Here is a 13,921-nt window from a genome sequence, read left to right as displayed (position 1 = left end):
AATAAAACCTATTTCACAGCATGGTGCATGCTCTGCCCAGCTCACCATGCCACACTGTGCCCCAGCAGGTGAGGGGACAGAACTGCCCCCAGTGTCACCAGCACCACTCGTCCCAGTAACGCTGCCGGTGTTGAGGACACTCCTCCAAACCCTACGGACAGCTGGGGATGGGGAGAGCCCCTTTCGGACAGGGTTTTTGTGCTGTCCCTGCAAGGACAGCCTGCCCTGGGGCCTTGGCTGGGCTGCAAGGTGCTGCTGTCAAAACAAGAGGGATGGAAAAGAGACAAGGTGTTATCCGTAGAGGTAAGAGGTGATAAACAAGCCGCTATCTAAGTGCAAAGGTTGCCAGAGGCTGATTTGAAGCAGAAGAGATGTCAGTGCTGTGCTGTCCTGAACCGATGTCCAGTACTGTTAAAAAGTGACTGCTTCCTGCCTTGGGGCTGAACGCTTAAATTCCTAAACCCCCCAGAAGAACCGCAGGTGCTCCCTGCTGCTTCCCTGCTGCATGTGCTAGCCTGGAGGGGGGCATGGACATGCACTAACCTGCCTCAGCAGAGGCACCCGCTGCCATCCAGGACGCCCTGGGGTGCCTGGCATCTGTGCAGGGTGGCAGATGTGGTCCATGACCATCAGCACCATAGCTGAACACCAGGCAGAGCATCCCATCTCCCCTAAGAAGATACCAGGTAATTATCCGGGAATGACTGCCAGATGTGAAGCAAACTGGGGGCTTTTGGAACCTCGTTCTTTTGAGCAAATTCTTTTAGAGGCTAATTATTTTTTTCCAAAGAGGAACCAAAATGTGTTGAAGTGAGTTGGAGGTGTGAGACAGCTGTGGAGAGACCAGGAGTGATTTGCAGTGCACAGGGCCAGGAGTGATTTGCAATGCACAGGAAGAGTTCTCCTCATCCTGGTTCTCTGGAAGGGAGATTGGTTCAGTTTCACTCTGAACTCGATGCTTCATGTTTTGCAACTGCACATTTCCACGTCAGTGGTTCATAACAAGCCCTCAGCCCATGAGAACTGAAGGAGAAGAGGAAGAAGCAGTGCTAGTTTTCCCAGAAGGCTGCTGACTGCCACCGTGTCCGGACTGAAGCCCATCTTCCAGGCACCTTACAAAGGCCCTGGACTTCCCAAACTCCATACATCACCGATTCCCAAAGATGCTGGGAGGTCTGACAACCAGCTCCCTTCTTAGGCTCTCAGAGAGCGTGATTCCAGCAGCTGCTGCAGTGCCACAACCCCGGGGTTCAAAGGAACATGAGGTGCTGTGGCTCCTGTATTCAATCTGGGTGAAATCGAGTCAGGCAGGCAATCCTCTGTGCTGGGGCACCCAGCACCGCGCAGCGCTTCCAGGGCCTGGCACCGCCAGTTCTGGATTTCTTTGCAGATGAGCAACAGAGGAAATGATGTCCCTGGCAGAAATGTTCTCAGCCAAAGGTGGAAAAAAGTACCACATTTCCACACGTTTCTTATTTATATGCTGTCCCAGCCTGCAATTCCTCACCCCACGTGAAATAGCTGGTGAGATATGCTTTTATGTCTGAGAAGGGAGAGAAACCAATTCTGTAAATTCATTTTCTGCAAAGATTATGAAAAAAAAAAAAAAAAAAAAAAAAAGTAATCTAAGCCAGCAAAAAGTCACACCTGAAATATGGTGAGAGATCCTGGGGCAGAGAAGGGCGGTAAGCAGGGGGCAGGAAGCTGGGCTGGGCTGGAAGGGGCTGCACTGCCCCCTCCTTCCCTTGTGTGCCCACCGCGGCCCAGCCAGAAATTGTCTTGGCTGGGGGGAGATCCAGAGCTTTGATGGCAATTTGTCCTTTGAAGGAGGCTGAGAAACCAAAAGGACCAAGTTCAAAGGCTGAATGCTTCCTCTTGAATCAGTCAGAAATCTGTCACGAGTTTTTGGACAATAAAGCACAAGGAAAAAAAAATAAATAAAAATAAAAAAAAAATAAAAAATTGTGTGGGTTAGGGGAAGGGCCAGGCTGGGCTGGGCTGGCTGCAGGCCGTGTGCTGCTGCTGAATGCCGTGTCCTGGGCCCGACACTGCAGACAAAGGGAAGGAAAAGCAGGGTCCAGGGGCTTAAACAAAGGGGTGGGTTTCATTTTCAGCACTGCTGCTGGTCAGCTGAGAGATCTGAAGGGTTTGAAAGGACTCAAATCCCAAAGAAAAGCAGAGAGTCAAAGACACGGCTGCCCTGCAAGTCCCCATCACCTCAGAGGTGGATTCAAGTTTTGCAGGGAAATGCAGAGAGCAGGCTACAGATGCCTGGGAGGATTTCTCTGGGCCTCTTTCAGTGTCTCTTTCCAAAACACTACGGGAGCTTTCATCGTGGTAAAATTATGCTTGGAAGAGGAGCACCCTGTTCAGCACCCTTCCCTTCCCCTTTGCAATAGCTATCATTTTCAGTAACAGGAAAATCACAGTAACTGCTCAGAGTTCAACAGCAGCTTCAGGAAAAGCAGGCACCAGGGACTTTGTACGAGGCTGTTGCATCTGTGCTAGAGCCGCTCCTGAGTACCGAGGCGTGCAAAGCCCGGGACTGTGTGAGCGCACACACGTGCCCTCATTCCTCCTCCTTCCCACCAACACATGCGATAGGATTAAATCTCACCATTCCTCATTTGTGTCCTGACACATGCTGCTCCACAACTAGGAGGATTTATTCACCCTGGAGAAGGGTCAGGGCAGATGGGAGCAACAGGGGGACCAAGGGGCAGCGTCAGCGAGGGACAGTGTATTATGGCTCTGCAGTAACCCGGGGTAAAGCAACCAGGATGCTGCAACCAGAATAAGCAAGCTGTGCTCCTGCCAGAGGACAGTGATGCTGCTGACAATTTTGATTAGGATTGATAATTGTGGTGGTGCCTTGTGCCTGACATTCCCAAACCTTGCAAAATGGTGGGTGCTGCGTGTCAATGGGTCAGTGGCACCCAGAGGTGCTGGAGCTGCCTCCAAGAGAGTGCTATAGGGATAGCACTCTGTGGAGCCAACTGGAGGCATAATATATCCTAGAGGAAAGGGGAAAATACTGCTTGTCCCAGCAAGGCAGAGCTTGGGGACAGCCTGCTGATGGCAGGGAGAGGAGCATGGGGCTGAGCCATTATGTGGCTTTTCATCCACACCAGGACTGCACCACCCAGACTTAGAAATGTGCCCGTGAAGTCCCAGACCTGAATCACCCAGCATCAGAAAGATCCCCCACATTTTGGCGATGCGCTTCAGTGTCTGGGGTTAGCAGGGTGGCTGTGCTGCTAACTGAAATGTCATCTAATTGAAAAGTGAGCTTTTCCCTTTGCCCTTCCCTGAGCTCCACAGGTTAGGTACCGTTAGCACTTTGTCTTTCTAATCACAGCTGCTCTTTCAAAGTGAAAATGTATTTCTGAGAGACTGTGGAGACGTCAGGAGCAAGCAGGGAGCTGACAGCAACTTGTGGCTGCTGCTGTGTTAGCTGCCTGTCGGGGAAATGCTGCATCCTCCAGGCTGACCAGCTAGAAACCAGATATCCCAGCCCGACCGCCAGAAGAGCCCGCATCCCCCCAGCCCACGGTGGGTGAGCATTTCCCCCAGTGACACCGACGTGCTTCTTTGGGACCAGGTTGCTGCAGAAGAAATAATTTGAGGAGGTTGTTACCTTGTGTTGAATGACTCCCAGGGAAGGGGGAAGGCTTCCTCTGCCCCTTCCCAACGGAAACAGGCAAGGCATAGCCCTGGTCCCATCCTCCTGAGGATGAGGGAGGAAGGAAGGACTCCTCATCCTCCCCTCTCCTTCCTCAGAGGTGTCAGCGCCTGCGGCTGGGTTCCGAGACGAGGCACCCACACTCCTGTGTCCTGCAGCCTCCTGCCAGGAGGTGCCGGGCTTCTGCTCCCAGGGGTCTCCAACCTGCCACCGCCCCCTACCTGGGCTCCTTCCTCCTCCTCCTCCTCCTCCTCGGCTCAGCGGTGCGCTAGGACCCGGCAGGATCAGGTGCACGAGTGGGTGCTCCGGGGGGTCCTGGGGCACCCCGGGAGCTGGGGGGATCCCGGGGGCTGGGGGGATCCCGGGGGCTGGGGGGATCCCGGGGGCTGGGGGGGTTCCGGGGGCTGGGGATGTCCCGGGGGCTGGGGGCTTCCTGGCTGCTCCCTGGCAGAGACACGCGGAGGGGGGTGGGTGCGCAGCAGGCAGCAAGATTTGGGGTGAATTCCAGAGAAAAAGGGGAGGGAAGAAGAGGGGGGCGGAGGGCAGGGGAGCCGGGGGGCGCTCACCCCCACCCTCGCGGCAGGGCTGCGCCGGGGAAGGCGCTCGGGGCGCGCAGGAGCCGCGCAGCGCCCATGGAGAACGGCTCGGCCAGCCCGGGAGCCGTCCCGGACGGCAGCGGCAACCAAACCCTGGGCAGGATGCCCCGGCAGCCCCTGGAGCTGCAGGTGGTCACCATCCTGCTGGTGCTGCTCATCTGCGGCGTGGGCATCGCCGGCAACGTGATGGTGGTGCTGGTGGTGCTGCGCACCAAGCACATGGTGACCCCCACCAACTGCTACCTGGTGAGCCTGGCGGTGGCCGACCTCATCGTGCTGCTGGCGGCAGGGCTGCCCAACATCTCGGACGTGGTGGCTTCCTGGGTGTACGGCTACGCCGGCTGCCTCTGCATCACCTACCTGCAGTACCTGGGCATCAACATCTCCGCCTGGTCCATCACCGCCTTCACGGTGGAGCGCTACATCGCCATCTGCCACGCCATCAAAGCGCAGCTCCTCTGCACCGTGAGCCGCGCCAAGCGCATCGTCTCCTCACTCTGGCTCTTCACCTCCCTCTATTGCCTCATGTGGTTCTTCCTGGTGGACACCACCCAGGTCACCTTCTCGGATGGGGCGCAGGTCACCTGTGGCTACCGGGTCTCCAGAAGCCTTTACATGCCCATTTACTTCTTGGATTTCGCTGTCTTCTACGTCATCCCGTTGGGACTGGCGACTGTCCTCTATGGCCTCATCGCCCGCATCCTCTTCATGAGCCCCCTGCCCACCACCCCACAGCACCCCTGCCTGGGCTCCACGCACCAGGGAGGCTCCCTGAAGCTCTCCTGCCGGGGCAACAGGGGGGCCCTGAGCTCCCGCAAGCAGGTAGGCCCCCCCCGCTGGGTGGGCTGCTGGGGCTTGGTGCTTTGAGGGGTTCTGGGGGCGTAGATTCTGGCAGGGAGAGGGGTGCCCCAATATTTTGCTTCCCTTTGTGGGAGCAGCTGGGGGGGGTCAGCCTTCATGGTTTGGGTTTGGGATGGCCTCCACGGAGCTCCGGCATCACTTGGGAGAGGCAAGAGCGCAGGGTTTTGGCTGGATAATTAATTCCTGATTGCCTCCCCTGGGAGGTGGGTGCCAGGACACATCACGGACTAAGCTCCCAGGCAGGGTCCTGGGCAAGTGACCTCAGATTTGGAAAGCAAAGGGAGGGGAAAGCCAGCAGGACACAGGACCCATCCTCTGAGCCAGCCCTTGCTGCAGCCCCCAGCTCCCTGCAGCTGGGGGAGGCACCTCAATGTCCCAGTGGTACGTTGTTCCTCCCAGTGACTCCTCTATCGTCCAGCTGCTTGCTTTCTCTCCATCTCCTCACCTTGTTTCCCTCTCTGTCCACAAGCACGGTTACTGTCTCTCGCCCACCTCCTGGGATGGGGCAGTATCTGGGCACGGGACTCCTGCTGGCTGGCTCTGCAGGAATGTGTCCTGCTCAAGTCTCAAACTTCGACACATGGTCTGCTTTAAAGATGAGGGCTGAAGCTTGGGGTCTGGCTTAAGCCTCTCCTGCTGAGTTTGAGCAAGCAGGACCTGATTTCCAGCCAGCCTGAAATTAGTTTCAGCCAGTCTTAAAAACATTTATCCAACTTGTTGCTTGACTGGCACAGGAACTTCCACTGCTTGGGAAAGATGATTCAGAGTCACAGAGGGAAGCAAGCAGCTCAGAGAATAAGTATTATTTCTTTATGAGCTTCTAAGTCTCTTTAGTTCAGCTTTTTCTCCCTTTTGCTCCATCCCAGAAAGGTTTAAAGCAAGCACCAATGTCCGTAAAAGCACCAGACTGCTCTCCCAGTTGCTGGTGCAGGGTTTTTCCGCAGCAAGTTCCCCAGGCCCTACAGGGCAGCACCTACAGGTGCACGGCCAAAGAGTAAAAACCTCTCCTGCCACATCTGCACAGGCTGTGCCGTGGGGTGGGCACCGCACACAGCGTGCTCCAGCCTCATTAGGACGAGTGCCCGAGGCTGTCAGTCCCGAGGGGCTGGATGAAGGCACTCCCTCCCCTGGAAACATCCTGTGCTCTTTCCTCTGTTACACCAGCAGGTTTCTTGAGGTCTTCATTAGCTCCAGAAATATCTTAGCAAAAACTCCCCCTGGCTAGCTTTACATCTCAGAGCCGGGCTCACCAGGAATGAAGATGTCACCGAGGTTTTAAGTTGCCAGAAGTGTTGAACTTGTTTTGAAAGGGGGAGTCTGTCTGTGTTCACAACCAACACCTACCTCCCTATACAGGTGTGTGTTTAGTCAATATGCTCACTCTGTAGGGAGCTCTGTGATGATTTGTGGAATCAGCAACAAGTCACTCAGCTCTTCTCTAACAGAAGCTCAGCTGAAGCCTCTGAGAGCCTGCTGTGAGTCTCCTGCTCACCCAGGAGAGAAAGCAGTAGCTCTGCTATTTGTAGTGGAAAACAGATTTACAGTTGTAAATCTGTTCAGTCCTCACCTCCTGCCTTGCAGAGAGGTAAGGGATATCAGTGCGTTTGACTAACTATCATCATATTTGGGAGAATTTGCTTCCCCCTCACTGGCTTTAGGGAGGTATTGGCCATGCTCCCAGTTCAGAGCATACTTCTAATACTCATGGCAGCGTGAAATAAAGGAGAATCCTGGATCCAAGCTGATCATAAGCTATTTGTGCAACACAAATACCAGCTGAAATACTGGCAGGCAAGGCGACTCCAAACTTCTTTTTCTGAGCAGTTTTGTTTCACGGGGCTTCCAGCCACATTCTGGTTACTGCTTCCTTCTGACCACACCAGCAGCACTTTGAGGCAGCCTGTGCTGGGATAGCAAAGGAGAAAGAAACCCCAGCTGGGCCACCACTTGCCTGTTGGACAGCCGGCCACACGGATGGATGCCTTGCTGCACCCCAGAGGTGTTTGTGATACACAGTCACTTCATTTTTTATATAATCATAGGAAATTTATATGATTATCCAGTAAGACTATGAGCCAAAGCCAAGTGAAACCGCACCGATATCTTGATGAGAGCTTTGGGCAGCACGAAGAGGAGCGCTCTGAGCATAACGAACCCGCGTCCTGCCAGAGCACCTCCCCCAGTGCTGCGTGAAACCCAGCCGGAGCATTGTATCCCGACACTATGGCTGCAGTGAGTCACGGCTCTGCATCTAGTTACAAGGGAAAAAACAACCGATCAGCCAGGCAGGGAGGAAGGAGGTCTCCTGGGAGCCCCGCGGAGTCAGCACAGAACTCTGCCTTGGAGCTGTCCTCCTGTGTGGGGACAGCAGGGACCATGCGAGTGACATTTGCAGGAGCTGCTGCAGCGCACGGGGGGAGAGCAGGGCACATCACCGAGTGGGGTCTAGTGTGAGGCTGGAGGCAGCTGGATGAATTTGGTCCAGCAGAGCAGGCAGATGGAGATACGGGATGGGAGAAGCAGCGAGCAGAGAGGAGAGCATTCCTGGGGGTGCTACGGCCACACAGCACCCCCAGCCTGGAACCAGGTGAGCCCCCTGGGTCAGCTGTAGCAGGTGGGTGCCAGCCCTTGTGGCTGTAGGAAACAGTCTGAAGATGGGAAATGTCTTCTGCTGAGAGGAACAGAAGGGACCAGAATATTATTCTCTGGGTGAGGTTTGCCTCCATGACCTGCTCCTGAGGAAATCAGTTGCAAAAAGCCCCCGTGCAATGGTCCAGAAACCTGGATGCTGGTGTCCTGGGTTGTCTTCACCAGAAGAAAGATGTCCTCTTTGACTTTCAGATAGCGATGGCAACACTTCCTCAAAACCAGAGGGAACTGTGGAAGGAAGAAACATGGTGGTATCTCAAATCATCCCACCAGACACTGCTTGGCAGTAGCTGTGGCTGGTGAGCAGCCCACAAGTGTATTTCTTTGCTCATTAATTACCCGTGGCCAGGATGGAAAGGCCTGTTGGGTTATGACACCCTCCTCTCACTCTCTCCAGAGAAGTGCTGACAGCCCTTGAAAATGTCACCAGGAATTCCCGGGGGGCCCTTGGTGATGGGTCTCGTCCTGAGCATCGGCCGTGAGGCCACAGCACCAGAAAGTGCTCCAGCAAGAGATGCTGGCGGGTCTCCAAGCTGGAAGGGCCACGAGGAGGCTGTGAAAGCAGTACGTGAGCTACCGGCAGGGAAGATGGAAGTGAGGGTGCACCTCCGAGCACGGATTTCATCCGCTAGGGACCACTAGAGGGAGCGGGATTCCTAAAAAACGAGGCAGCAGCTCAAGACGGTGGTGCTGGGACAGGGAGAGCTGGCACTGGCTGGGAGAAGCAGCAGGGGCCTGGGGGGCATGGGCTGAAAGCCTCGTCCTCCTTCTAGCCACAGCCCCTTTGCGGCTGCTGTGTGCACACAGTGCACAGCACAGGGGCTGTGAGACTTCATGGAGAAGTTTTCTCCCTGGCTGGTGATTTCCTGAGGGATGCTTTGAGGCAACAATAAGGATCTGTCTTTTCTGGGGGGTGCAGCTGCTTTATTGGGCCATGACTCAAGGCTGCTCCAGATAGGGATAAATGAACTCACATTCTCCCAAGCTCTCCCTAGGGCTGATTAATTTCATTTCTCCCTCGGGCACCAGAAGAAAGTGCAGAGTACTTAAAGGATGCTGCAGTTACTCTCCCAGGAAAGCCAAAGCGAGGAAAGGCACGGAGAGGGGTTTCAGCTGTGGATGGAGATGATGTTGGAGATTGCTTTCCCTGTGACAGCGACTTTGGGATAGACCGCTGGGATTTAAGCAGAGGAGCCATCCTGCAACATTGCACCCAGGAGACCACAGGCTGTACGGACAGTTGGCTTTACGAGGCCAATTTCATCTTGCAGCAAGCTCGGGGCAGGGCTGCCCATCTCACTTTGCAGCCTGGATGCAGCATGCTCAGCGAGCACCGAGGGCGTTTAGTGAGAAGAGTCAATAAATCCTTGTGGCACTGGTTCCTCAGCACGTTTCCTCTTCCAGGGCAACGACAACTTTTCTGCAGGGCTGTAGGACGTGGAGCAGGAAGCGTAGGTCTTTTCGTGGCAGCACTTGTGTGGTCTCATGCGGTCTGGGTGGAGGTGTTGGACGGTTGCTCAGGCACTGCGACATTTCTGTAACAACCAGCCAAAAAGCAGGGGCAGCTCTGGCAAAAAGCAGACGAATCACAAATTCTTTCCCATAACAAACTTTGTTTGCTCTCAGAAAGGACTGCGCCCGACTTCCTCGTCAGCCCTGGGGTGCCCTCCCTCCGGCTTTGTCACAGTGAGCCAGAGGCCAGCTCACTCTTTACAAACATCGTGGTGTCTTGAGCAAACAGAGTGACACCAGTCAAGATGTAGAGATGTTTCAGCCTCGCAAGCAAGCACGTGAGCAGGACTAATCCTTTAGCTTTAAAGGCGACGTTTCACCGTGCAGAAAGCTCTCAGCCAGAAGCGCACCTGACAGAGAGCAGAGCTAAGGGGAGACAAGTCCGAAGATTTATTCTCTACAGTGGACAACTTGGCACCTCGGAAACGGAGGCAACCCCTGTGCTGAGTGAGGAGTGTGTGTGCTTCGGTGCCCTCCTGCACTGGTGTGGTATTTCAGTTTGCCAGGACTCATTTTGTGGCGATCCCGCTGCAGTAGGACTGATGGAAAGGCTCCCTCCAGCCTTGTCCCTGGGACATCCCTTTAGCAAGGACCCTTCCAGGCAGGACATGGACATGTTTGGTCTCTGCATGGGATGGTGAAGCACAGCCTGCCCTCGTCTCCCAGGAGTAGTGGTCTGAATAAACTGCTCAGTAGGGGGGAATTAAATTCTGAATGAAGTTGTACTTAGGATCACTTGAGTTGAGCTGTTTGCATTTTGCCGAAGGGTTCAGCTTTTATCACATTTTTGTTAAAATCATTCATGTTCTCAGGATATTAACCTCAGCTGCATCAAAAATACGGTAAAGCCTTTCTCTCTGCAAACCTGAGAAGCGGTACAAGGGTGGCAGCAGAGCAGCTGATCGCTCCCTCATGGCTGTGTCTGTTTGCTGTAAAGATATTTGGAAAGAGAAATAGGGAGCACGGGTCCCATCCACGTATGCTGCTCCTGAGACAGAGAGCCTTCCTTCCTGGGCTCCCGTGGTACCTGGAGCTCTCTGTCCCACATCAGTGCGGTCTCACAGCCAGCAGGAGGATGCTCCTTCCCCTGGTGAGGAGGGGTTGAGCCCGTATTGCCCTGCCAGGCTTGGGGCAGGCAGTGGCTCTGTGTTCGGGACCATTGCTACAAAGCACATCGTCACCCAGCAGCCTCACTCTAGCAGCTTGAAACCAAAAGCTTGTGGGATGGATCCAGCCACCCTTGTGAAAGGCACTGGAACGCCCTGAAGCTTTTCTCTTTAGAATCCCTTCTGTCTTCCCCCTCACAGCATCACAGCGAGATCTGATTCTGGGAAGTGTCCTCACATTCCCGTTAAACTACACAGAGCAAAACACTTCTATTTTGGCCTCGGCTTGACAAAGGATCCTTTCTTGTAGGAAAGGTTTTGTTGCCACCACCACCAACCCCTGATTTCTACACAAAGCATTACAGGAAGGCATAGCTGCTTGTAACTAAGTTAAAAAAGAAAAAAGAAAAAAAAAAAAAAAAAAAAAAAACACTCCAAGAAAAGCTGAAAGACCGAGTGTCATCCAAGTGCTTACTTCCTTATAGAGAAGTCATTGCACAACCCCCTTTTTGACATTTGAAACACCGCCGCCTTAATATGCGGGCGGCATCAGTGTTTACTCATACTTTCCTCCTCGGGGACGCGTGTATTCTGTAAGCACTTGCGGGAGGATGATTGTCACCTACCCGAAATAGCTGTCAAAATTATTAGGATCATTGCAGTTTCAGTACAAAAACCCATTTTCTTAAGCAAGCCTGAGTTGAGCTGAGGGCAATTACTGCTCGCTCCTGCATTCTCAATATCTTCTTGTTCCTAATACATTAATGTAGTTCTTCCCCAGTGTGCTGCAAATTAAAATAACCCATACTGATTAGCTGAGCAGCTCCCCTATCAGCACAAGTCAGGAATTTGTGTAGGACTCCAGGCAGTCTTGTCTGCTCCCAGTGCTGCTCTGTACCAGGAGCCTGTCCCTGGGAGCACAGCAGGCGTAGCAAACCAGGAGATCCCAGACAGGGAGCTGAGACTCACCCCTGGCACCTAAAAAAACTTAGGATCCCCCTTTGGCACAAGTTAATTTCCTCACTGATTTAACATTATGAGCAATTTTCATACCTGTTTTCTGGTACAGAAATTCCCATGGTTATTTCCAACTCATTTCCAGGCTGATAGATGCTTGTGCTGAAATTTCAAAGTCTCTTGAGCGGTAGGTGAAAACCTGTCATTTAAAGGTTGTATTTATGCAATATTATTTCATGAACGAAACGGATTCAGTGAGGAATAGACAGTCCCATGGTTTGTGAGCCTATTTTAAATCCTTAAAGAGAGATACGTGCGAAGTTATAAATTACCTGCGCAGTTAGAGGTGGGAAGGCTCTGCTGGAGCTTCAGCACCATCTGCCTATTTCTCTTTTTGCCTATCCCCTCCGACAAGGTGACCAAAATGCTGGCAGTGGTGGTGGTGCTCTTTGCCCTCCTGTGGATGCCTTACCGCACGCTGGTGGTGGTGAACTCCTTCATGGACCCGCCGTACCTGAACATCTGGTTCCTGCTCTTCTGCCGGACGTGCATCTACCTGAACAGCGCCATCAACCCCATCATCTACAACCTCATGTCCCAGAAATTCAGGGCTGCCTTCAGGAAGCTCTGGGAGTGCGAGCAGAGGAGCGCCGAGAACCCCGTGCCGCACAGCGCCCCGGTGTACTACAGCGTCACCAAGGACTGCTCTCACGGCAGCTCGGACCTCCTCACCGAGCAAGAAGAGCTGAACAGCCTCCCGGCACCTGCAAGGAAAAGCAGGCCTGCCAAATAAATACCAGGACCCTGAAACAACGCAGGAGCTATGTGGCTGCACGCACCGTGCTGGGAAAGCACCAACAGAAATTGCTTTGGCATTGCGGCAAGCTTGAGTTAATACCTCTCCAGGGCATTTAACAAAACAGATTCTTAGAGGTGTATTAATTTGCTTTTCCTTAATGCTAATTTATTCTTGTTTGTTGAAGTGTTAGGCGCAGGTCAATGCTTAGCATCTTTAAAGAATTGGTAGTTAAATATAGCAGCGCAACGCCGTTCTGTGTTACGCGCAAGTGCAGCTGTTTGTTGAGTTGGGCCAGAACACTGGAAGGAAATTCAGGAAGAGAAAAAAACACTGGACCAGGTTTCTTAGGGGGGAGGATCCCCTTCCCAAAGGCAGGTGCCTATAAGATAGACACCTGCGTGAGCTGCTCCTCTGGAGTGCTGTCAGAGGTGACGCTAAAGGGACCAATCTGACTCTCTCGGATGGAGATTTGTGCATTATGCATAGCTGAAGCTGGGCATCAGGGACCTCACCCCCGTGCTCCCAGAGATATTGCTGTGCGGGTAGCACATAAAGCCAAGGTCCAGATCAGTTGGATTGGCTACAGAAAAATGATCAAATTAATAATCTGTGTTCCGTAAGGTAATAGTAATACTTCCAACCCTGTGGCCTGACTTTCTTTTGAATAATCTTACCTTTTCTATCTAAATTCCTGCAGTTGCTTTGGCTGGATAGCCTCGTCCTGTAAGCCCTGGCATGGTGTAGCTGCATAGCATCGAGCAGCACGTTGTCCCCGATACAGCTGCATTTCAGTGGCAGGTGAAACAATTCTCTTATTTCCTGAGAATAATTCATAAAGTCTGTAAAGTGTTTTGCGATAAGTGGCGCTGCCTATAAGGCATTAACAATGCTCACTGCTGCTGTCATCTAGTAAGCGAAGTGGATATTCATAACCTGACACATTCAAGAAACCAGCCCAAGAACGTTTGCCCCAGACTCACAAGAGACTATCTGGACTGGGAGTAAAACATAAGAGATTACAGATGAGCCAAATGCCAAGGCTCTTGCCAAATAAAATAAGAGTCAGCCACCAGTAACCCTGAAGTGACCGTACACAGCTCTTCTCTGAGCAGCCAATTCAGCCTCAGCACCCCACACTGCTGTACAGCAACCCAGAGTGTTAAATCACAGGCTTACGTCTTACTTGGGAAAAGATCCGTGAGATATTTTTAAGAGCACAAGACTTTAAGTAACTGTTCTGTGTCTATGGGAAATAACTGCCCTGGGTGAGCCAGAACAAGACCTCACTTTCCACCAACGTGCATGGAAGCGTTCAGGATCTATTTTATTTTGGTGTAGGGTGGCTTTGCATGTATGATTGTTATATTGTGGATTATTAAACTGCCTGCTTTGCTCCAGAATAGCTGTAGGATAAGGAAAGAGAACACTAGTTTTGCAGATATTTATGAAGTATTTTTTGTTTGGAATTTATGGATTCATGTCATCATTTTTTGCTCTTTTGCATATATTGTGACTTCAGGAGCAAAGTTCCTCTTTATTATTCTTAAGAAAGCTCTGCAAAGAAATCTGGGATTTGCTTCTTGAAAAAAAAGTGAAATGCTTTTTCTACAGTGCAAGAGAAGCATTCTACTTAGCAAAAGAAACTAGGAAGTAAAAAAAAATTGCTGGTAACAATCTTTTCTCTAGTAGAGAGATTTTTTTCCTCATCAGAACAAGTTCTTCCATAGCAGCACAGAAAAAAAAAAAAAAAAAAAAAAAA

General features: G+C 52.3%; 1 protein-coding gene across 2 annotated transcripts; it reads left to right on the top strand.

Annotated features, from left to right (window-relative positions):
- Positions 1 to 4,270: 4,270 nt before the first annotated feature.
- On the top strand, positions 4,271 to 13,744 carry LOC118176816 (thyrotropin-releasing hormone receptor-like). 2 transcript variants are annotated; one of them, XM_035344071.1, is made up of 3 exons: positions 4,271 to 5,100; positions 11,779 to 12,129; positions 12,838 to 13,744. In XM_035344071.1, the coding sequence occupies exons 1-3, from the start codon at positions 4,315 to 4,317 to the stop codon at positions 12,847 to 12,849; spliced, it is 1,149 nt and encodes a 382-aa protein (XP_035199962.1). In that variant the 5' UTR covers positions 4,271 to 4,314; the 3' UTR covers positions 12,850 to 13,744. The 2 variants fall into 2 exon arrangements, with proteins under 2 accessions (XP_035199962.1, XP_035199961.1); XM_035344070.1 differs by lacking the exon at positions 12,838 to 13,744 and having other exon boundaries at positions 11,779 to 12,418.
- Positions 13,745 to 13,921: the final 177 nt, after the last annotated feature.

Source organism: Oxyura jamaicensis, chromosome 20 (genome assembly GCF_011077185.1).
Source record: "Oxyura jamaicensis isolate SHBP4307 breed ruddy duck chromosome 20, BPBGC_Ojam_1.0, whole genome shotgun sequence".
NCBI classification, from domain to species: domain Eukaryota; kingdom Metazoa; phylum Chordata; class Aves; order Anseriformes; family Anatidae; genus Oxyura; species Oxyura jamaicensis.
The sequence above is the reverse complement of the archived record's forward strand: the minus strand, read 5'-3'. Positions and strand labels throughout refer to the sequence as shown.